The 23990-nt window shown below is 53.6% G+C and overlaps 1 protein-coding gene across 1 annotated transcript; it reads right to left on the bottom strand.

Moving 5' to 3' along the window:
* Positions 1–719: 719 nt before the first annotated feature.
* ZBTB47 (zinc finger and BTB domain containing 47) lies at positions 720–23119 on the bottom strand. The gene is made up of 6 exons (XM_049798742.1): positions 22980–23119; positions 10466–11836; positions 7025–7172; positions 6316–6431; positions 5751–5895; positions 720–5591 (listed from the first exon to the last, which is right to left on the bottom strand). The coding sequence occupies exons 1-6, from the start codon at positions 22980–22982 to the stop codon at positions 5224–5226; spliced, it is 2151 nt and encodes a 716-aa protein (XP_049654699.1). The 5' UTR covers positions 22983–23119; the 3' UTR covers positions 720–5223.
* Positions 23120–23990: the final 871 nt, after the last annotated feature.

The following is a 23990-nucleotide window of genomic DNA, read 5'->3' as shown; positions in this document are numbered from 1 at the left end:
CCGATAAGAAATACCAGCGTGAATACTCAGAGAAGCATCACTCCTTGCTGCTGCCCGGCGTTTTCCTGGCTCAGATGCGCAGCTGCAGTGGCACAGGTCCCCCTGCGGGTATCTTCTCCAGGCAATGCCAGTGGCAAAGGAGTAGGTACGTCCCAAGGGAGGAGGAAAATCATCTCTTCTTCTATTAGCTTCCCAATATCAGTGCTGATGTTAGCTGGCGAGGTTGCCACGGCTCCATTTTAAATCAATAAAGGCACTGGGTGCTTTTGAATGGGCTCCTTGGCTTCTCCACTGCCTATAGAAGAGATGAGAGAACCCCAGCTCGTAGCTCACTCAAACTTCATGGAGCCGGGAGGCCCCAGGACCTTAGCCCTCACCCCCCTTAACGCCCCCAGGGCTGTAAGCACTGAGCCCCTTCCTCTATCCACTGATCACCCTTCCCTGAAAAGCTATTTTTAGGCTGGTCCCACGAGTGTCTAGCTGTCTCACACACACGAACACACCTCCCACCAAACCCAATGCGAAGTCTATACACGTGAAGCGACAGCAGCGGTCAATATGCCATAGGAAGCCCATCCTGCCAGGCTGTGACTCCTCATGCAATTGCCTGAAAAGAGCTTTTCAAAAAAAAAAAAAAAAAAAGCAAAGCAAAATTAAGGTAACAAAGAAAGTGGTGGAGCTTTGGGTTTTCTTTTATAAAAGACAAATTGTTTATTGATTCAGTCCTTCCACTTGCAACCTCTTTGGTAACAGTCATAACACTTCCAGACTGGGAGAACGCAGTGGAAAGGCCCAGTTCTGGCCTCTCACCACTTTCAGAGCTCAGTGACCCCTGACGTGCCTTGGTGAGAGGCCAAAAGCAGGTTTCAAAGCATGGCCAAGGACCTGGCCTCTGGGGACAACCCAAAACAGCCTCCCATGACTCATCTTGCTCATGGGTGGCCCAGAGAGCAGCCCCAGCACCCCCAGGCAGAAGATGGCTCGGGATGGGAACGCACGTCGGGTCCGTGGTGCCAAGGCTGGCTGTGATGCACCTCTTGGGACCTCCCAGACATTGGCCAACGGGGCCATCAACGAAGCAAGACTTGCCCATTCTTGCAGTAGGCAATGACTCACCCCAGTTAGCCCTATGCTGATGGACTAACCCGACCATCTCAGCCTCCCCCTCATCACACCATCCCAAAGAGAGTAACTGCTGTACTTGGAGTTAAAGATAAACATATATTGATTACACATGGTCATAAAAAAAAAAAAAAAGTAATAATAATAATACATTTGCTAGAACATTACTTAAGATGCTTCTGAAAAGCATCAAAGCTTCCCCTCCCCGCCCTCCCTTATCTATACAGAATAAAGTGCTTTGTTTAGTTTGTTCACACTAGTAGAGCCACCGATACACTCTTAAGTTGGCATGTTTGGGCAACCGATACTGAATGCCATAAAATAATACAGAGCCAAACACCAGGCATGAGAAACTAATTTTGAGGCAAGTGCTTGGGGTTTCATTCATTTTCTTCAAGTTCCATGCTACTGAATTTGTTCTTAATCCTTTCTTTTTTTTCCCCCTTTTTTTTTTAATTATTATTTTCTTCCTTTGCAAGTTCAACCCAACTCCCGTCGTGGTTACGTGTCACCAGGCAGGGCGGCGCGTGGGGAAGCTCTCTCTGTCCGTGTGAACAAAGGGCGTCTGTCCGTCCGTCCTTCCCTCTCAACTTCGGGCAAACCAAGAGTTTAATCAGTGGAGTTGTCTAGCAGCGGATGCTCGTCTCTATTGCACTGTCACAGCCGTTCCCACCTGCCGGCCGTCCATCCATCCATCATCACCTTCCCACCGCGCTGGGGTTATGGCTGTGGTCCGAAGGGCCAGCTGTGCCTCATGGACATTATGAGGCTAACTGGTCTGTGCTACCAGGCTCCTGGGATATATAAACCAAAACCAACCCTCCCCACATGACTCCCTCCCTCCCCAGCGTTCAAATGAAGGGGCGGGGGGAGAAATTCAAACCCAGACAGGTCTGGGGTTCGGCGCGTGGGCAGAGCTGTCAGTTGAACGTTGCGTTGCGGCATATTCATGAACTGCTTAATGGAAATTAAGCTCCTCTCCACCCTCGCGGTCTGTCGAAGAAGGGTTGTGAGAGATTAAGGTGCAAGAGTTAAAAAAAAATAAAAATAAAATTTTAAAATAAAACATAAAAAGCTTGAAAACAACGGACCCAAAACCCCCGCCTCCCGCCCTGTCTAACCCAATGGGTGCCAGCAGGGCCTACTGGGATGAATGCGGGACGAGACACTGCGGGAGCGACTCATTTGAGCTCTTAGTACGTTAACGAAAACCAGAAATCAAGAGACACATTGGGGCCGAGTAAGGGTGTAGACAAAAGGGCTCGGAGGCCACGTAGGACTCCTGGGAACTGCCCAGGCCTTGGAGAGGGGAGGGAGCAGCAGGGATCTGGTTCTCCAAAGTGCTGTGTGCATGGTCACATCTCGACGTCTCCAGGTGGCTCTACGAGCAGGCTCTCGAAGGGGATCAGACACGGCTGGGATCAGTCACTGGGCTTTCTGCTGGGCTTCTAGCCTCAACAAGGTGCTCTCATCTCACAGGGATGTCCAAGTGGGACAGGTCCTCACTGCGAGAGGGTGACCCAGGACAGGGAAAGCCACCTCCAGGTGAGCGGTACAAGGGAACACATGGTGGGGGTGTTTACTTGTGGGGAGAAGTCTACCAGACAGGTAGGCTGATGGGCTCCATCACAGGAGACCATACAGGCAAGGTGAGCCCTCCTTGGGGTGCAGTGCTCCCATCCCATCTCAAGGCTGAGTGTGAGGGGAAAAAAGCACAAGGGAGCCTGAGGGGATGGGGTCTGGGAGGCAGCAGACGAGAAGACAGCACGGACCACTCTACTGAGGCCCTCCAACACCTCCAAGGGTAACACTGAATGCTTCTCTAAAGCAATCGTCTTCCAGTCTGGGTCACGGTCCCTTCAAAAAGCCAATGGCCCCAAGACCTGCGTGCCCGCATCCCTCATGGGTGCGTGTTTGAGAAGGCTTTGCACCATCCCAATAAGCCCCAAGGTCACGGAGGAAGGAGAGCAGAGGAGCCTTTGGTACCCATCTGAGAAGGTCGATATGGCGAGGCAGCTCTGCCATAGCATCCTGCTTTTGCTCAAAGCAGATGGAGATGAGGGTGAGCTCACTGGTACTTATTGCAGTGCTGGGGGTCCACAGGATCCCAGCCAACATAAAGACGAAAAGCAATTTGTTGCTCCAACATGCTAACATCCACAAGAGCAGCCAGCTTTCCAGAGACGTCAGGCACAGGGAGGCACCGCTCAGCAGGAAGGGACACCGGTCACCTAACCCGTCACCTCAAAGACCACTTAGGAGAACAGCAGATGCTCCCCTGTCCTGTCCCTACCAGGCTAATGCTCCTGCATGTCCCTGGTCAGCAAAGCCCCTGAGCCCATGGCTGAATCCTCCGATCTCTGCAGGGACAGCCTCAATGTTGCCCAAGTACTTTGCTGATTTGGTCCAGATGAAGCACCAAGACTTCTTGCAGAGCCAGATGTGGCTCACTGTGCCCAGCACCCTGCTATCACCCAGAACAAGGTGCAAATGAGAAAGGGCTCCTGCAGCACGCTCAGTGTCCTCTCTTCCTTCTTACCTACCAACAGCCCTGCTCACCACCTCCTCCATGACCTGACCCACATCCACACACATCCACAGCGCTGGCCCTGGGAGCAAGGCATCAGCTGCAACGCACCCCACCTCTTGGCCGGCACCTCTCTGACCATGCTGGATGTTCTGCAGCCCCTGCAGCGCTCCCAGCTCTCCCAGACCCCAAAGAAGACACTTTCCCAGGCAGGGAGACCACCCAGCCATGATCAGGCCAATGCATGACACCCCAGGGCAAAGCACAGCAACGAGAGACCCAGCTTGGACCCCATCATCCAACGAAAAGGTAACAGCAAAGCCTTCCTCTTCTCCGCCAGCACGAAGCCAGCTTGAGTAGGTGAAACCAAAGACCAGCTCAACTTCAACAACCACAATGTGGCCAGAAAAGCGCTAACCAACACCGTGGGACATCACCGAACCAACCACAACCCTCACTGGTCCCCTGGAAGCCAGGGTAGGGCAACGGATGCCAACCCCACGGGGAGAGGCGAAGCTTGGGAGAGTCACGCGGGCAACAAGTTGGAGGCATAGGACATCGTAATCAGGCTGAATGGGATCTTGCTTTAGCTCTGAACCTTGCAATGGGACCCAGCCTGGAGCTCACCCGTCAGTCAGGGGGTTATTCGAATTGTTAAGGCACTATTCTGGGCTGATTCTGCCGAGAAACAGCGGCATCCTCTGTCCCAGGCCACCCTCCCGCCAGTCCCGAGGCCATCGGAGCTCTCCCAGGGACACCTCGCCAACTCCAGAGCATCCCCAGGAGCCCAGCTCCTGCTGGGATTAGCAGAAAGGGCACACCAGAGCCCGGTTCCCTTAGGGTACCCCAAAAATGAAGCGGCAGTGAGCTGCCGACGCCCCAAGATGCAACACCGATGTTTGTGCTTTCACCTATCGAGGAGGAAAACCTATTGCGGGGAGGGAAGACACGGCGAGGGCTGCTAACGAGAGCAGGCTGACGGCTTTCCAACGGGGACATCTGCTCGCTCGCCGCAGGCCACCGGGGCCGGCAGACGGGGCCAGCAGGGGCTCCTCCGTGGTGCCCACCTCTCAACCTCTTGGGAAAAGAGCCTGAATTGAAAGACCAGCTTTACAGTACAGGGATTCAAGCACCACTAGCTAGATTTCGGCTTATTATAAATATTGAAGCGCCGGCAGGCATTCATTCGGCTAGCGAGCGGGCACGCAACACCGGCAAGCTCAACCCCGGACGGCGCGGCATCCTGCTCCTCCGAGCCCCGCCAGCATCCCGGCACAAGGACGAAGCCAATGGGTAGGAAGATGAAACAGGGCGATGCCTTCTACCTACACCCTTACAGACGGACGGCGGTTCCCCCCCCCCTCAACACCCACGCTCCTCAGGGCAGGGCTTCCTCCTGCTCCCCCTTTCCGCAGAGAATGACGGGTGAGAAAAAGGAAAGAAAACCCAAAACAACCCCAAAACAAGGAGGAAGGGGGGGTAGAGAGCAAGCGAAGCCTTGGCTCCCCGGGGGGAGACGTTCCCAACGGGTAGAGCAGTCCGTGCAGGCGCACAACCGGGGTAGGTGGGGGCACCTAGTTGTTGTTCGAATTTATCCTCCCCGCGGGAAACAGGGGAGGGGGTGGCGGTAGGTGAGGAGGAGGAGGGAGGGTCTGTGGAAGGGGATGAAGCAGCGGCAGGGGCAGGGGAGAAACGCCGGGGCCGGGGGGCAGCGGGGCCGGGCTGGCGGTGGGTTGGGGGGCAGCTGTGTCCAAAGCCAAAGGGTTGCTGACTCGGAAACATTTCTCCTTGTGGGCTTTGAGCATGTTGGAGAAGCGGAAGCGTTGGCCGCAGACGTCGCAGGGGTACGGCTTCTCGCCCGTGTGGGTCCGGCGATGCCGCTTCATGTTGGGGCGGCTGGTGAAGCTCTTCCCGCAGATCTCGCAGATGTAGGGCTTCTCGCCTAAGGATGGGGGGGAAGACGGATGAGAAGCCGGTGACCAGATTGTTAACCCTCAAAAACTCCATCTTGCCATCCACCCAAAGATGCTACCCCCATCCCATCGCTTTTTCACCCGGGCGCCTGCCTGCACGGGACGGGGGCAAGGTGGGGAGCTCTCACCCGTGTGCGTCTTCATGTGCTCGTCGAAGTACTGCTTCATGTTGAAGTCCTTGCCGCACCACTGGCACATGAACTGCTTGTGGCCGATGTGGATGCTCATGTGGGAGCGCAGCTGGTACTTGTACTGGAAACGCTCATTGCAGTTCTGCAGGGTCAAGATGGGGATGAGCTGTTGATGAGCACCCAAAACACCCCCCATGTTCCCCCCCAGATCACCAGCATGTCGGAGCAGTGCAGAAATCACCTTTTTCCCCCAAAAAGAACCCAAATCTATGGCTTTTCAGGACATACCCAGCCAAGTTTGCAGGCTGGATGGGCTTGGCATGGGATGCAAGGTCCAGGCGCTGCAGGGACAGATCCTGGCATTGGACAATTTTCATCATAAGGTTGGTGGGACCCTCAAACCAGGAGGGGACGCAAAGTTTGGAAGAGCGTGGGAGCATCCCTACAGCTGCACTGGCACAAAGCATGGGGAAAGCCCCAAGAAGTGGAAGATCTTTCCCCAAATCAGTGGTTTTGTCCTCGTCTGAGAGGATGCGGGGTGAGGTGACACACAGGACCTTACCTCGCATTTAAAAGGCTTTTCCCCAGAGTGCTGGAGTGAATGGACCTTGAGGGACATGCTGCGCTTGAAGGACTTCCCGCAGGTCTCGCAGGTGAACGGCATGTCCTTGGTGTGAGCTGAAGCGGAGAGGAGCAGGGTCAGGCACTCTCCCCGCACCCCAAGCATCCATCTCCCCAAGTCCTGGCTGCCGCTCCCAACGTCAGCACCCAACCCCAGCACACTCAATGCCATATGGCAAGATGCGTGGCAGCAACATGCCAGATACTCCCCTAATTGCCTGCTAAAATCCCCCTTTTTTTGATCTCTTTGGTGCCTGCAAGCCCCAGGGACCTGACCGCTGTTGCCATGTGCAATTTGCTTTTCAAAGCCTGGCACTGGTGTGATCTGGTCCTGGTTTACAAAGGAAGGATGGTTACACTTCAAGCCCTCCTTTGATCACTTCTGAGGTCTTTTTTTGTGGTTAAATAAAGCAAATGAGATTCCCTAGCACCATGCCTGATTGCTGCAGCCCTAGCACTGAGCAGACATATGTACAGCATTAAGGCCAAATTTCAAGGCCCCTGCGTGGACATGAGAACGCTCACCCAAGAGTAAGCCCAGCCCTAAACTCCCAACACAACAGCGACAAAAAATCACCCTTCATTGTCAAAATGATGGATGAACACCCCAAACGAGATCCCCCCGTGGCACCGCTGCCTTCCGCACTCACCAACCATGTGTTTGCGCACGTGGGCCATGGTGTAGAACTTCTTTTCGCAGATCTCACAGGAGAACTTCTTCTCGGCGTAGCCGTGGACGATCTTGTTGTGCTCATGGAGGGACCAGAGCTTCTTGAACCCCTTCCCGCACGTCACACACTGCAAGGAGAGAGGGGATGGGTAGGGAAGCAGAGGAACGTGCCCAGGTACCACCAGCATTTTCGTTTTACCAGGCTATCAGCTTCATCCATTGAAAGGGAACATCACTCTAAAACATACAGCTTTCAAAAATCGTAATGACCAGCAAGTCTGCTACAGTCCTTGTCACTTCAAAACCTCCAAAACTCAAATTTCTATCCATGGGATGAGGAAGGGACAATGACTTTCCAGGGAAGGACCTGGCATCTCCATCAATGGCTGTATTAGGACTTGCACAAACAGCAGCTCGTGCACCAAGGCCCTATTCCTAAGTGAGGATTTTATTCTGGCACACAACGAAACCATTACATAAAAAAAACCCCAACCCTCTGTGCATTATAAGGCTGCAAAGAATATAGGAACGAGGAGAAGCCCAAGCCAGGGCAGTGCAACTTCAGTCTTCAGCAGATATTATGGATACTTTACCACTAAGTGAGTTTTCCAAACATATCCAAATGGACCAAAATGGACCCCCAAACCAGTCCATCAGCACAAGCAGAACAACATGATGTGCAAAGTCTCCCCCAAGAAGTTATGGTAGAGATTTGCTTCAGCTCCAACAAGTTCAATCTTTCTCTGAAAGTTCCCAGGAAAAGTTCCAACTTCAGCATGAGACCTGTTTGAAGCATGTGACATCAGTTCGGAGCTCGGGGAAACACGGGAGAGCGAGGTCCACACAGAAAACCACTGCTAGAGCACAGAGATGGTGGGCAGCACATGGCCGAGGACCCTCCCAGGAGCCAAGGGTCTCTTTTTCCTCCAAGGGTCAACTCTTTCCCCTTCATCTCTCCATGACTCATCTTCCTCTTGGCCAACAGGGATAAAACCGTCCCTTCTCCTTGCAGATGTGTTCAGAAAATAATTCATGCCTTGGAGGCATCTTGCAACAGCACGGCTGAGCGGTACCAGTAAGCCTGGGGAGGTATTCCTCTGGCTTCTCCTCCTACCCAGAGGAACAGATGTTCATTGATGGGCTTCAACCAAAGTTTGCACTGAGTGAGGCTGTGATACCCTGGAAAATATACCATTATGCCATGTAGTCACAGTATCTCTCTCTCTATTTATATTTAGATGCCTGAGAGGCAAAATTAGGGTCACAGAGGCATTCCCAACACTCATCATCTTCATCTTGCCATCCTTGAATATCAACATGAGTGGTCCTCTGAGTTTTACTGTTCCTAAGTATATATTGCCACAGATCAGAACAATTTTATGTCTGCTTTAAGAAACATTTCAGGACAAATCCAGGACCAGAGCCTGATATCAAAGACACATCAATATCCATTTTCTCCACTCAAAATGAAAAAGGCTGCAGGGGAATTTTGAAATTAAAAGTAGAGGGAAAGCAGCAGATGTAGAAAGCCCCTGGGCTGGGACCAAGCACCCTGGAGGGCTGAGCCCTGTGTCCTCAGTTACCACAAAAAAGCATCACTCGAAAATGTGGAAGTAACATCCAAACGAGAGAAAAATATGAGAAGACAAATTCTCGCAGGTTAATAGGAAAACCACACTGAAGCTGGCTAAAAATGAGTTTGAGAAACAACCTGATAAAGCAAAGGACGAGTCATTTCTCGGGCAGCAGAGGCAGGATGACTGTTGTGGTGTCCGTGGGGCTGCGGAGGGCAATGGGAAATGATCACAGGGAGCGAGATGAAGCCTAACACCTCAAGCATTACGGATGAAATTTGGGGACAAAACAGGGGAAGAAAGCAGCAGAGCCGAACGGGATAAGAGGGATGGTCCCTCCACAGATCTGGTTAAAAAACAAGAAATAACGACTGTCCATTATAGGTATAAAGTTGAAAAAAAATCTCTTTTCCATCCAGCTATAATTCCATGGTATATTGATAAAGTTATTCAATATTATCAGAGCAAATGGCGTGAATTTGGCTATTTGTAAAATCAAAAACGCTCAACTCATTACTAAGGTAATGATCCACTTTTTCTGCGGAAGGAGGTCACTGCATGGGCAGTTATGGTTCATCCTACTCAGAAATGACCTGGAAAAGGGATAAAAAGGGGGGGGGGGGGAAAGCAATGAGGTGATGACAGCCCCACGTTATCCATCCGGAAAGAAGATGAGGCTGGAGAAATGTTCTGGGAAAACTCATTTTTAATTGCACAGGCTTTACAATAGGCTCCGAAACAGCCACCACCATGCAGGTATCAGAGCTGCACTTGCTCAATTCTGGGGAAAAAACCATCCAAAAAAAAGCAACCTTGGCACTGTGAATTTTTCAGGAAGATGCACTGATGGGTCAGTGCAGGCAACGGCTCCTTCACCCGCTTGAGCCAAGACCACTCGTGTCTCCGTATTCCCCGCATACCCTAGTGCCCAGATCTGCTTCATTCCCCATTTTATTTGGGGTGCCATCGGCAAAGGGCTCCAGTAGCACTTGGGTTACGTTATCTTCATTTAGGAAAGCTGCAAGACCATTTAAAATCCGGTTGCTGGCAGGAAGGATGACGGGAAAAACTCTCCAGAAGTTGGTATTTTTTTAATTAGTAGCGGCAGCGTCATGCAAAACAGCTTGTTGCGGATTAGGAGATGGGTTGGAGGGGTCTGCAGGAATGCACACGTTTGCTGCTCTGATGGGATGCCCTACCTATCCCCCCAAAAGTGCACTGATTTAACGGAGTCAATTTGCTAACACGGGATCTCGTTAGCATTAGGTGAAGGACACAGCAAGCCCGAGCCACACATGGATGTCAGATGCATTCGGAAATTTGCTAATACGCAAGCTAAAGAGCACAAAAGGCAGATTAAAACCATTTCAACTCGTGTCAGCAAATCTTGGAATTAAGCTAAATTGGTTTCAGCCTGGGTGGGAACGGCCAGAGTGTGTCTCCATCAGGGGCTTGCAATGTTTTATCCAGATTAACGGAATAAACTCAAAGAAAAATTACTCTTCAAAAATTACTCCATGTTTCCACCCAGCTGGCCAAGGGGAAGCCAGAGTCCCCAGGCACAAATCCGCGGGTCCCATGCTACCGTGGGACCCTCCTGAGCCTGCGTACAAGTCACGGGTGAAGTAAGATTCCCTCCCGTCTGCCATGTGCCAACCGCAACAGCAAAAATATTATTTGAGCATGAACCCAACCCATGGTGTAGCTTGGCAGGATGTCCTCCATGGTGGGTGGGATGTCCCTCCCCCACTGGGATGTCCCATCACGGTGGGATGCTCCTTCGGTGGGATGTCCCCACCTTGGTGGGATGTCCATCCCCCGGTGGGATGTCCCTGGGGCTGGCTCACCTGGATGTTCTTCTCGCAGTCGGTCTGGTGGTGCAGCAGCAGCTCGCTCTCGAGGAGGAAGCGTTTGCCGCACTTGTCGCAGATCTGCATCCGGCTGTGCGTGACGTTCATGTGCTTCTCCAGGTACCAGCGGTTGTTGAAGACCCGGGGGCACTTCTTGCACGGGTAGTGCTGCTTCTCCTCCAGCTTCACCTTCTGGCCCAAACCGTCCTGTTCCTTTTTCCTCTTCCTCCCTCGCTGGCCTTCCTCTTCCTCCTCCTCCTCCTCTTCCACCTTGGCCATCTCCTGGGACCTGGTTGCCATGGCAGGTTTGGTGGATTTGGACGCCCGGCTGCCTCTGCGGGGCTGCCCACCCTTTTCCCTTTTCACCTCCGACGCGTCTTCGTCGTCGTCGTCATCATCCTCTTCTTCCGTCGTCTCCTCCAGGTCTTCCTCCTCGCTGTGCTCCTCCTCTTCCTCCTCGCCCACCTCCGCATCCTCCTCCTCTTCCTCCTCCTCCTCTCCTTCCTCGTTCTCCCCCTCCCCATCCTCCTCCGTGTCACGCCCATCGCCGTCAGCCCGCCCCATCACGGCCGCCTCGCTGGCGGCTGCTTTCCCCTCCATGCCTTTGGAGACGTTGAGGGTCTGGTTGTTGAGGTTCACCTCCACGATGATCTGCTCCCGGTTGTACGAGCCCTGGCTGTCCAGGTCCTCCTCGGACTCCTCGCCCTCCATCTTACAGACAGCGCCCGGCCCATCATCCTTCTCCTCCTTGTAGTACTGCTTGGCTGGACCAGGCGGGAGCGTCCCACCTCCTGCTCCATCCTCCACCCGCACCGAGTAGGGGTCGTTGCCTTCCCGGGCGTAGATTTTGGGATGGGGGGCATCCACCTCTTGCTTGATCTCGCAATAGTAGGGCGGGGGTCCGGTGCAGCCCTCGGCGGGCAAGGCCATGTCGGCGGCCAGGCTGAGCGAGCGGGTGTCGAGGAGGTTCTGGCAGGAGGAGGCAATGTTGTTCATCTGCAGCACGGCAGCCGCGTTCAGCACGTCCTGCACATTGCAGGAGTTGACGAGGAGCTTGGACGTGTAGATGAAGTTAAGGATCTGCTGGAGGCCCTGCGAGGTGAGGGCCTCCAGAGAGAGCTCCACGCGCTGCAGCTGCTTGTTTTGGGTGAAGAGGGAGTGGAAGAACTGGCTGTAGGCCGCCAGGACCCCCTTATGCGCCGGGAAGATGCTTTTGTGCTGCACCAGCACGATGTCCACGTCACACAGGTCCGGCTGAAAGAGGCGCTGCTCGTTCAGTCTGTCCATCAAACACGTGAAGTGGAGGGCTACATCCTCCACCAGGGAGTACTCAGCCGAAGGGTAGTCAGTCGTTTTTTCGACTATCAGCTGTGGGGAGGAAGGAAATAAAATCACTCAGGAGGGCTTTTTCCCCAGGAAAACACCCAGCCAGCCATGCCACCCGTCCCTGTCCATGCATCCCAAGTCAGAGATGCCAACCGAGAAGCTGCACTGCTAGACCCCGTTTGGAGATGCCAACCAAGAAGCTCCACTGCCAGACCCAGCTTGGAGATGCCAACCAAGAAGCTCCACTGCCAGACCCAGCTTGGAGATGCCAACCAAGAAGCTCCACTACCAGACCCAGCTTGGAGGTACCAACCAAGAAGCTCCACTGCCAGACCCAGCTTGGAGATACCAACCAAAAAGCTCCACTACCAGACCCATCTTGGAGATGCCAACCAAGAAGCTCCACTGCCAGACCCAGCTTGGAGATGCCAACCAAGAAGCTCCACTGCCAGACCCAGCTTGGAGATGCCAACCAAGAAGCTCCACTACCAGACCCAGTTTGGAGATGCCAACCAAGAACCTCCACTACCAGAACCAGCTTGGAGATGCCAACCAAGAAGCTCCACCACCAGACCCAGCTTCAAAACACCAAGAAGCAATACCACTAGGCCCAGCTTGGAGATGCCAACCGAAATGCTCCACTACTAGGCCCAGCTTGCAGATACCAACCAAGAAGCTCCACCACCAACTTGAATCCGGGAGACTCAACCAAAGAGGAGAAAGCCCAATGAAAGGACAGGCGAAGGCCATACGAGCACCCACTGACATCCCTTCAGCCTGGGTAGGAGGCACCATGGCCACCCCACCACCAAGGAGGTCCAAAGCCTGGCTCAGCTCTCCACGCTCAGGCAGAGGAGATGTCAAGCAGGAGAGGGGATACCTCAACCTCCTGAACAAGATGGAGACCCCGGGGGGACATTTGCCCCATGCGGGAAGCCAATTTTAGGCACCAGCTGAGGTTTAATCCCCTAAATAGAAGGAAATTGGGATTTTAAACCTCCCTGCTTCTACAAGATAATTACATAAAACACAATATCCCCTAATATTTGCCGAATTACGCCACGTGCTCTGGCTCACGTTAGCAGCTAACTCGCTAGCTGGATTCACCGGGATGATTTATGTGCTTTTTTAAAGCCCATTTTGAATTGCCTGGGGAAAAGCAATACCTGGAAAAATTCAAATCAGTGAGCAGCATCCCCAGGCTGCGTGTCCTGGTTTCAGCTGGGATAGAGTTAATTTTCCTTCTAGTAGCTGGTATAGTGCTATGTTTTGGATCCAGTGTGAGAAGAATGTTGATAACACACTGATGTTTTCAGTTGTTGCTAAGTAGTGTTTCTATTAAGTCAAGGATTTTTCAGCTGCTCATGCCCAGCCAGCAAGAAGGCTGGAGGGGCACAAGAAGTTGGGAGGGGACACAGCCAGGACAGCTGACCCAAACTGGCCAACAGGGTATTCCAGACCATGGGATGTCATGCCCAGTATATAAACTGGGGGAGTTGGCCAGAGTGGGCCAGATCGCTGCTCGGGAGCTAACTGGGCATCGGTCAGCGAGTGGTGAGCAATTACATTGTGCATCGCTTGTTTTGTATATTCCAATTCTTTCATTATTATTATCATATTATTATTGTTATTCTTATCATTATTATTTTCTTCCTTTTCTATTAACCTGTTCTCATCTCAACCCACGAGTTTTACATTTTTTCCCCCGATTCTCTCCCCCGTCTCACTGCGAGTGAGCGGCTGCGTGGTGCTTAATTGCTGGCTGGAGTTAAACCACGACACTACGAAATGCCGCGACTGCCGACACTTCCCAGGCTGCCTTTGCTGGATGTTTAATTTAGCTCACATGTATTTTGCATGGTGCAGACCACCCCTGGACGTTTATCACCTCTCCTGGGGATACCTGAGCCCCAGGATGGGTTTGCCAGCTGTATCCCAAATGTAAGGGATATCCCACACCCTAAATCCCGTGCCCTGTATTAAAAGCAGGTGGGATATCCCCTTTCCCTTTGCTGCCCTTTGGTTTTCTGTGCTGAATACCCAATTCATGGATGGAGATGGATCCGGCCAAATTAACACCCTCTTTCCCCACCATCGCGGGATGTGACCAAGGACATGGTGCAGAACAGTGGCGGCCAGAAAGAGTTCAACCTGCTGGGTTTATCCTGCTCCAAAAAGTTTCTCAGCTCCCATTTTTTCTGGGACAAATGGCAGCTCTTGATCAACACATGAATTCCAGCAAGACACGTTTTGTCTGACTTTTTTTTTTTTTTGTGAGCCAAAGGCAAAAGCGCACACAGACAAAAATGCTTAAATAATAAAAAAGGGTGTTTTCTCCTCTGTTTTCTCAACAAGCCAAAAAAACCCTTCTCCCTCCCTGCCAAAAATTTCATATTCACTGAATTTCTGCTCTGCAACCAACCCACCCAACCAACGGGGTCGTCAGCTTCGCATGGTCCCAGTGGTCCCGGAGTGCCCCAGCAAACACTCGTACCTGGGGAAAACAGGGAAAAACCAGCTCTTTGCCAAATACTGGGCTCTGCAGCATGAAGGGGGGCAAAGAGGGGGGGTTTATATATATATTTATATATATTTTTATATTTTCTACATTCATGTATATATATTTAAACTCTTTATAAATACAAAAATATATAAATACATAAACACTCTTTATATATATTTGTTATAAAATGCTGCATCCCAGCCGGAACAGCCATCCACCCACTCCCCCCTCCCCATTTTCTAAGCCTTGCGACTGCCAAGGACATTTTGACGAGAGGAACTTGGATGGCTCAGACCCCCCAAGCACATAGAAAATAAATAATGATATAATAAATATCGAACACTGAAGAGACAGCAAGCTTTTAGCGGAGCAGTTTGCTGTTTGCCAGGGCCTCTCCTGCTTTGCTTTCGCTATGAAAAAATAAAATCGAATTCAGGTTTTTCCTCCCGGGATCCATCTCACCTTGCTCCCCGTACAAGATGCCCTAAGCTCGGCACGGCCACCGCCGTGGAGAAATGGGGGCAAAACAGGCGGAATAGGGTCCGCCGGGCGGCATCGCCTCTGCACAGCCTGGAAAACTAAAGCTGGGGGTTTGGGGTTTTTTTTTGCTCCGGATCGAGGTTTTTTGGCAAAAGGGGCTGACCCCTCACCCAGCGCCGGGGCTTGCCAGGCGGCTCTAATCAGTCCCAGCAGCGGCGAGGACAATGCGTGTCTTGGCCGCGTCCCGTCGGTGACTTCAGCCCGGGCTTGTCAGCGGGAGGTTTTTGCTCTTTATTGCTATCAGATGCTTTTCGTGAGCTCGCCCAGAGCTGGAGCGCCAGCCAAGACGAGAGGCGCCCGCCGGGGTGAGATCCCAAGAAAGACCCCAACTCGCCCCGAAATACCCCCTCCGGCAGCTCCCGTCCCTGCAACTCCACTGGAGCGGAGAAGCCCGATTAATTGGGATTAATGGGAGGGTTAAATCCATTACTCTTCCCCTGGGAAAACGCAAATATTTTACAAAAATATATATATATTTCAAAATATGTTAAAAAAATACATTATTTTTTTAAATTAACCAATACTTATTTAAAAAAAATATATATTTAAAAAATCACAGTTTTGCTCATTTCCACCATCACCACCTGGGCCCTCTGGATCGGTTTAGTCCCACGAGCAGCCCAACACGGCACCGCAGGAACGGGTCACCCATCCCACCTCCACCCCGAGTCTGGACTTGGGGGACTCGCTGGGTGCACCAAATCGGAGCGAACCCTAAAACCGCCGGCCCCCACCACGCGCCGACGACCTCCAGGCAGGGTCCCGGCATCGTCGGCACCCAAAAAAATCCCCCCTAAAAATTATTCGAAAGCAGCGTGGCCGCGAAGTCCCCACCCCGAGGGGACGGCGGTGCCTCCAGACGGCCCTCCCTGCCCTGACGCTGCCCTCCGGCTCTATTTTAAGAGCATTTCCAAGCCATGCTGCCAAAGCCCCATCCCAAAACGGCCGGAGAGGCGGGAAGGCGGCCGGAGGACGGGAAGGATGCTCGGGGCGAGGGGGGACCGAGGGATGGGGGTCGGCCGAGCCCCAATGGCAGGGGATGCGAGGAAGACGTAAGAGCGATATAGGAACAGGGGCCGAAGGAGATGTTGATGCTCGCTGGACCGGGGCAGCCTCTCTCCAGCAAAGCCACCGAAAATTTTGCTATAGGAGATGGAGCCCAAGCACAGCCCAGTTCCCTTTCCACCTGCATCCCCCCTGCGTGCCTCAGTTTCCCCAAACAGGCAGACCAACACCCCATCACCTCCACTGAAAGGGGACTGCTGCTGGATTTAAATCAACACACCAAGATAAAATGCTATTTAGCTTGGCACGTATTAAGACCCAGATCCCTAAATGCTCCTGCAGCAATAAAACCCCGCAAGGAACCAGTAGGTCAGGTCACGCTGGATATATTTAAATACTCAAATCTGCAGCCCCCCAGAAGACCATCTCTGACATTCACCAGCCTCTATTTATTTATTTGTAGCCATGTCTATCGCCCTCATCACCAAAGGATCGAGGACCATGAGTACCTCTCTCCTGTATTAGCATAAGGACGGGGGGTTTGGGGCATAAAAAGCACATTTAGGTGGCCACAAGCCCCTGCTTCCCGCCGGGCAGAGCAGTTGAACCAGCTGCCCGCAAACCAGTTTCCATTCAGCACAAAATTTGGGGATTTCCCTAAAATTTTTCACCCCCAAAACTCCCCTGAAAAACAGCAATCTGCTTTTCTGTATCATTTGCAACCACCAAAACATTTACCGTTGACCTTCAGTATTAAACCGATCAAGGAAAAGTACTTTAATAAGTAGCTGAATACAATGTCAGCACTTGCGCCTCAAAAAATACCATGTCCTATTCTCAATTTGAACACCGCTGCATTTTGGGGTGAAAGAGCTTTGCTGAAACTATTTAATGCCAAACCTTGACTTTTGCTAAAGAAAGAAATAATGTTTAAAACCTTATTTTTACAGATTAATTCGAAAGTCACAAAGGCGCATCATTAGAAATCCCAAAGACGCCCGCGCTTTCGGTTTTAATGCTCAGCCCCCTATAATTTGCCCTCTGCTTTCAAGACCCTTGGATGAAACCTTCAGCCTTTTCTCCATGGTTTTGAGGCCACATAGTTTTTGTTGTTGTTTTTTTTTAAGGATTATGTGATGCTCGCGCCTTCCCATAACTCCCGAAACCAGGACGCACCGAGATGAAGCCGCCCCACAACCAGCGGCTCTCCCTGGACCGTACACATCCCATACATCGCCAAAACCACCGATTTTTGGACCACGGCCGCGCATAGAAACCTGGCAGAGGGCTAAACCACATCCCGACGCGCCTTTCCCTCGACGATCGCCTACCTTCACCGCTCCGCTCGCCCATCGTCTTCCTCCCCCGGGGATTTCTCCCACGGGTGCTTTGCCCTCCCACAGCACGGGACCGTGCTGGGGGTTGGAGGAGGGGGGGCAGCCCGGTTTGTTCACTTCTCCGACGGGTGTTTTTATTTAATTAGGGGAGGGTTGTCCGGAAAAACAAGCAGGAAGGGAAAACAATAGCTCGGCCGCAGCCCCGCCTGGCGAGGCGCCGGCCGACGTGGCCCCAAGCGCCCACCGCCGGCATCCTGCCCGCCGGGATGCTGCCACGGCTGGACCGGTTGCTCGCCAGGGATGGTGGCATCCCACCTCCGGAGGCTAAGGATGGCCACGTCCTTTAGGATGGTGGTGACACCGTCTAAAGCGGTGATTTTCCCCTACGTACTCTCTAAAAGGCTTGAGGTTGCCTAAAATAGAGCCATCTGAGGGCTTGGGGGAGAGGAAGCAAGGGGAAGGGGTTCAGGGATGCTCCCAGAGCGTGTCCCACCCTGGGGGGTCAGGAACCCCCAAAAACACCTCCCAGCCTCTGCCCATATGAAGAAGAACATTAGCCCAGTTGGTGGACAGTCAGATGCTTCCCAGGCTTTTTTTTTTTTTTTTTTTTTCCCCTCCCCTTTGGTTGTTTTTTTGGTTGGGTTTTTTTTTTTAATAGCATCCAGCATTTACAGGCTTTGGCTCAAAGATGCTTTTCCAGGGAGCAGCCTGGGAAGCCGGCGGCAGCGCCAGGCCCAGCGGGACCGTCCTCAGTGTAAGGGAACGGGCACAAATCCTTCCCCCATCCCTGTCCCCCTGCAGCTCAAGGAGCCACCTCTCCAAACAGGGAAAAGGTTCGTTTGGGCTTTTTTTCTAAGCACCACGGCCGCCTGCGGCTGGGGGAGAGCAGGGGGACGAGATGGGATGAGCAACACGAGGCTTTGCCCCGTTGGGAGCGGGCACTGGCTTCCCAGCAGCACAGCCCGCAGAGGGTTAATGTCTGGTTGCTTTCTTATTTATTTTGTGGGTTTTTTAAAAAGTTTTTTAAACCCCGCCAGCCCCTCTGGGCATCTTTCTCTTTTTCTTTCCTGCACAAAGCTGCAAAGCCACAATGATGCTTTGCAAGGATGGATGGACGGGCCAATCCCACCATCACCTCCCCCAGCCCCAAACCGGTCCAGGGAGGCGCCGCTGCAAAGCTGCTCCTGGGGATACCACCGCCGCCGTGATGGCATCGGGCTCATCATCCCTCCGTTCCACCAAAGGCGGCGGCGGAGGGGCATCGCCAAGCCCCAAAATCCGCTCGGTAACCTCAGCGTCCCAACACGCGCAAACGCAGCCTCCCTGCTGCAAAAATACCGAGGTTTTCAGCCCGGTGATGTGTTATTTTCAGCCCAGGACGAGCCTCAATCCCTCTGCTCTGGGGGGGGAAAGCAGAGGCACCAAAGTCTGGCTGGATGCACCCCTCCGTCTGTCCGTGTCCCCTCGGTTGGGGACAAAAGGGGTTTCTTTGGGTGCAGCTCAGGCCAGACCCTGCGGGTAATTCAAGACCTGCGCTAAGCGAGGTCTGGGGTTAAACCCCCAACGAACGCTGCTGGATTTCGGCAGAGCCGGCATCCTCCTGACAAACACCGAACACGGCCGGGACAGCCGAGCCACGGGGTCCCCGCCAGCGCCTGGCACAGCTCGTGACACCAGGCTGATGGAGATGTCCCCGAGCCACCATCCTGGCACGGGAGCGGGCAGCGGGACGGGATGCTGCACGGGGGATGCGGGACCTCCCGCAGAGTCACTATTGGGGTGGAAGAACCCGGGACACACGCAACACATGCAAAGCCGTTGTCCCTCTCCCTTCCCTGCCCGAGAAAAACAAGAGGAGGAAAGATCGAGGGAGGAAACGAGGACAAAACCCAACGCTGACCTCCCCAGCCGGGCTGTCGGCCAAGCGGCTGCGCCAGGGGCCAGCTCCGGACCGCTGCCCAGCCCGGCGCGAGCCGCGCGAGGCCGGGGAGGAGGCGAACGTCGTCCCCTCGGGACCCTACGGTTGTCCCCGGTGCCACCAAGGGAGGGGATGGATGGAGCGGGGCAGGCTCTACACTCAGCTCCCCGTGGCTCCTAGGACCCCCGGGAACCCCAAACTCAAGCGCAGGGAGTACGGATGGGTGCAACGGGGCAGCCACCGCGCCGCTCGTGCGTGGCCCGAAGCCATCGTGTCCCCCGAGCCAGCCCCGTTGGCCACGCAAGGGCTGGGAAGAGGTTGGGATCCCTGGAAAACAAGGGGGATGGATGCACGAAACCTCCTCCCACTGAATTAGGCTGGCACCAGACGGCAGCATCCCCTTGCCCGGTACCATGGATGACACCCATCCCTAGGGATGCCACTGTCACCTTCCAGGTGGATCAACAAGGGAGACGGGATACGACACCTCCAAGGTTTGCCCCACACCCCGTTCCCATCAAACCCCTAACCCCAGGATGTTTTCTAACCCAACTCCAGACCACAAAATTGCCAGAGAGGTCCAAGGTTGAGCCTCTCCCAGAATCCCGGGCAGGGCTTTCCATCCCGGAGCATCCTTCTCCAAACCTTGGCACTGACCTCAGGGATGGTCCCCACATCCAGCTCCATCCTAAACTCAACCTTGACCGGGGTTCTTCGAGAAGCACCGGTCGTTCTCCTCCGGTCCAGCCATCCTCCCTGCCCGCCACTTTAACGTTTTTATGAATGTGCATTAAAACGGCTTATTTTTATCACAGCTGTCCAGCAAATTCAGCAGCTCGGGGAGCAGGGCTTTAACTCAGACAGGGTGTTAGCAGCCCTGGCTCCAGGCAAAAAATACAGTCATAAAAATAAGAATTAAAAAAAGACAATTTATTGCAATTAAGTCCTCTACCCGTCCTATCTGCACCACCACGGCCGGCCTTTCCCCATATCCAAAAATCAGCCCAGGTTTCCCCATCGGGAGAGGCAGCCAAAGCACCGAGGTTGGCTCGGGGACAGAAATCCCGAAGGACACGGGGACAAGACCTCAGGTGTCCCCACTCGCGAAACCCAACGGGGCCAGCCCTGCCCTGCAAATACCGCTCCAGCGACGCAACGCGTTTCCTTTAGAAATAAAAGAGGAAAATTTAGGGGCAGGCGACACAGAGCCTGACCCTGAGCTCACCCTCCCCACCGGCACCTGCTCCTCCAGCCTTCCAGGAACCACCGATCCCACGGGAAGCCGGCGGACATTTGGGATGCAAACCACTCGGAGGACCCGGGGATCCCCTTTTTCGGGGCCACGCAAAGGCGGCAGCAAAATAAAAACTTCAGCTCTTGCTCTTCCCGGAGAGCACTTTGTCATGGCCATGGCCACGTCCCCATCTAAAAAGGCTTAAACGCAGCAGCGTGGGAGAGCCCTTAGTTTTCTCCTCCAGCCGGAGCGAGGAGGGAAGATGGGGAAATCAGCAATTCCCCCCGAAACCTTCAAAGACCCTCTGATGTTTTGACACATTCAGTTCATCCGCAAAAAGGTTTCTCCCTCTTTTTCCTAAAGGAGAAAAAAAATCTGCATCTTCAAAATAACCGGTATCTAATTGACTCGCAGGCAACCTCCTGCTTCTCCCTCCCTTTTACAAAGAAAACATCTCCAAAGGCAGCACCGGCTTATTTTTATGAGGGGGGTGACATGCCTCTCCTCCAGACGCAAGACAGAAATACAAGGCCGTTTATCTCGCCCCAGTCTGGCGTTTGCCTGGTAATAACCTAACGCACCGTTAATTCCTCGCGGGGAGAACAAAGCTCCGCCGTGAAGCCAAGCCGGGAGGCGAAGGGAACCCCCCGGCCCCCCCAGTAAAACCCCCGGAGCGGTGTTTAGCCCAGTCGGCATCCTCAGGGAAACTCCGCGGTCAGAGCTGAAACGTTTGCACCCAGCGAGGTTTCACCCCAGATCCAGGAAAAAAAATTAAAAAAAAAAAAAAAAAAAAAATTAAAAAAAAAACCCCTTAATATCATTCCAAGGAGGATTTTTTTGCTGTGTAAAGCAAATTTTCCTCTGGTTCTTGCTGAGGCCGGGTGCGGACGAAAGGTTTAATTCCCAACTTTTCCCCTTCTTCCTCGCAGGGCTGCCCGCTCGGGTGGGCTCTGGGCATCTCCATCCCCACCTCAGAGCACGAAACGCTCCCAAAAACCTCCCCGGTGCCTTCCCTGGTCCATGAGCATCTCCCTCCGGAGGGGATGCAGGGGCTGTTCCAGCAGCTGATTTAATGCCAGCAGGAATTTCACAGGCCGAGCGCGGCCGGCCGGCCCAAACCCAAACCCGACTCCAGTTACCCCCAGTATCAGATCGGGGGGGGGGTGCTGAGCCCCAGCCCAGCATCCCAGCCATCATCTCGTGAGCCGGTTCAGCGTCGTTTCTTTTATTTTTCCAAGCTTGCACTTTCTTCCCCTTTCCGAAAAGCCGCTCGAACGCCTCCCGGGGTGTTATTACGGGCACGGAGCCATCGCTGGGGCAATCACTGCCTCGCACTTTTAGGGATGGGGGAGGCACCAGGGTACCGGGAACCGCTGTCCCTGGGCGCAGAACATCCCGAAGGATTTCCCGTGCATCTTCCCGGCTCAGGCCTGCTCTCTGCAAGTCAAACTAACCCCCCCCTTAAAAGTCAACCGGCTGCTAAAATAGGTCACTGCCGCAGACGAGAGCCCCGGCTGCAAGACTCCCGGTGCAACCAGCCTCCCTCTGTTATTATTATTATTATTTTTTTATTATTTTTTTTTTTAAGAGCATGCATGGAAAATCCTTTTGCGAACCCGAAGCGGGGTGGGATGCTGCACCCTTTCCAGGCCACGCTCGCGGCCTCGTTCCTTTGGGATATCGGGGTGAACCCAACATCCCCCGGATCCCCCTGGGGAAAAGGGGACCCACCGGCTGGAGCAAACTGGGATGGGATGGGGGGGGGGGGGAGAAGAGAGGCGAAAAATTAGCAAAATGAAGGAGTCATCCGGGGAACAAAAAAGGGCCGAGGAAGCGGCGAGCTGCTCCTGCGTTCCCGCAACGCCAGCAAATCCTCCGGCCTGGGCGACTCGAAAAGTTTCCCCCCCCCCCCCAAACTCCAAATCTTCCCAGTGACCCCCGAGTGGGAGCCCTGAGGTGGACTGGGGGGGGGGTCAGGGCGAGAGCCCCCCTCAACCTTGGGGGTGCTGGGCCGCACGACCCCACACCTTAGGGGTGGGGGGGGTGGTAAGGGGGGGATCAGACCCCTCTGCACCCCCCATCTGCACCCCCCAACCCCCCCCAGCACCCTCAAAGCACCCCAGAAGCGAAGCCCAGCCCCCCCCCCCCCCCAATGCAGTCCCTGCAAAAAGAGCCGGTGCAGGGAGGGGGGGGGGTGGGACATTTTTAATGCAATTTTGACCCAATGCAAAACATTCCCCCCCAAAAAAAAAACAACAAGGGGAGGGGGGGAGCCCCCATGCACCCCCCCCCCCCCCCAGCCAAAGCGGCTTGAAATAGAAACACGGGTGGGTTGCGCTGTTTATATCCACCCCCCCCCCCCTTTTTTCCACGGCTCCCCGAAGCAGCCCCCCCCCCTCTCCGGCTGTGTGTCCCCCCCCCCCAAATCCAGGGATGCAGCATGCCACCGGCTCGCCCATGCAAACCCCCCCCCCCCTCCCCTTTTGCAAGGATTTGGGCAAGTTTCGGAGGGTTTTGCAAAGTCAGCAAAGCCCCGGGAGCGGGAGGAAGGGGGGGGGGAGGGAAGGGAAAAATAAAAAAAATAAAAAAATAAAAAAAAAAGAAGAGAAAAGGGAAAGCAAGGGGGGGGGGGGGGTTGCAAGCTCTACCATTTTGATGCAAAGATCTCCGCGCAAAGGAGTCCCGGTCCTCCTCCGCTTGCCTGGGGTTTTTGCTCTCCATGAAAAAAAAAGAAATGTTGGGTTGGGTGGTTTGCTGGGTTGGTTGCTTGCTTTTTTTTTTTTTTTTTTTTTTTCCCCTTTTTTTTTTTTTTTTTTTTTTTTGCTGGCTGGCTTTTTTGCCTTTTTTTTTTTTTTTTTTTTTTTTTTTTTGCCTTTTGGAGGAGGTGGGGATGGGGGGGGGGATGGGGGGGGGAGGAAATTACCGCGCCGCCGCTGCCAGCCCTGCTTGCATCCCCCGTTCCTCTTTTCCTTATTTTTTTTTTCTCCTTTTTTTTTTTTTCCTCCTCTCTCTCCCCCTCCTTTTCCCTCTTTCTTTTTTTTTCCCCCCTCCTTCTTTTTTCCTTTTTTTTTTTTTTTTTTTTCCTTTTTTTCCCCCCCTTCCTCCTCTCCTCCTCCTCTTCTTCACCTCATCCTGCCCATCGCCATGTTAGCCCCTTTTAGGAAGACGGAGGAATGCGGAGCGGCGGCGGCTCCGGCTGCCAAAAGCCCCGGGGCCGCTGATTGGAGCCGCCGCATCAGATGGGGCCGCGGCTGGTCCTTTAAAGAGACAGGCTCCCACCACCGCCACACCGCCCACGCGTGGCCCGCCCCACGCGTGACACCCCCCCCACCACCCCCCTACCCACCCACCCACCCACCCTTTTCTTTTGCCCGGGTTACTGCATCCCCCCGGGGAGCATCTTTGGTACCCCAGCGGTTGGGGGGAAACTGAGGCACACGGAGCGCCCCTCCCTGCTTCCCCACCATAAAAAAAAAAAAAAAAATAAGGTTCTTTGGGGTATAAAAACCCAGTTTGGGGAGTCGGGGAGGGGGAGAGGTTGGTTTTAGGGGGAAAAAAAAGGGGATTTTTGGAGCGCTGTCCTGCTGTGGGGAGGAAATGGGGGTCCCCCACGAGCAGAGGGAGATTGGGGGGGGGGGTGTTAAGGCACATTTGGTTTT

Source organism: Accipiter gentilis, chromosome 4 (genome assembly GCF_929443795.1).
Source record: "Accipiter gentilis chromosome 4, bAccGen1.1, whole genome shotgun sequence".
NCBI lineage: Eukaryota > Metazoa > Chordata > Aves > Accipitriformes > Accipitridae > Astur > Astur gentilis.
This window is presented reverse-complemented; position numbering and strand designations above follow the sequence as displayed.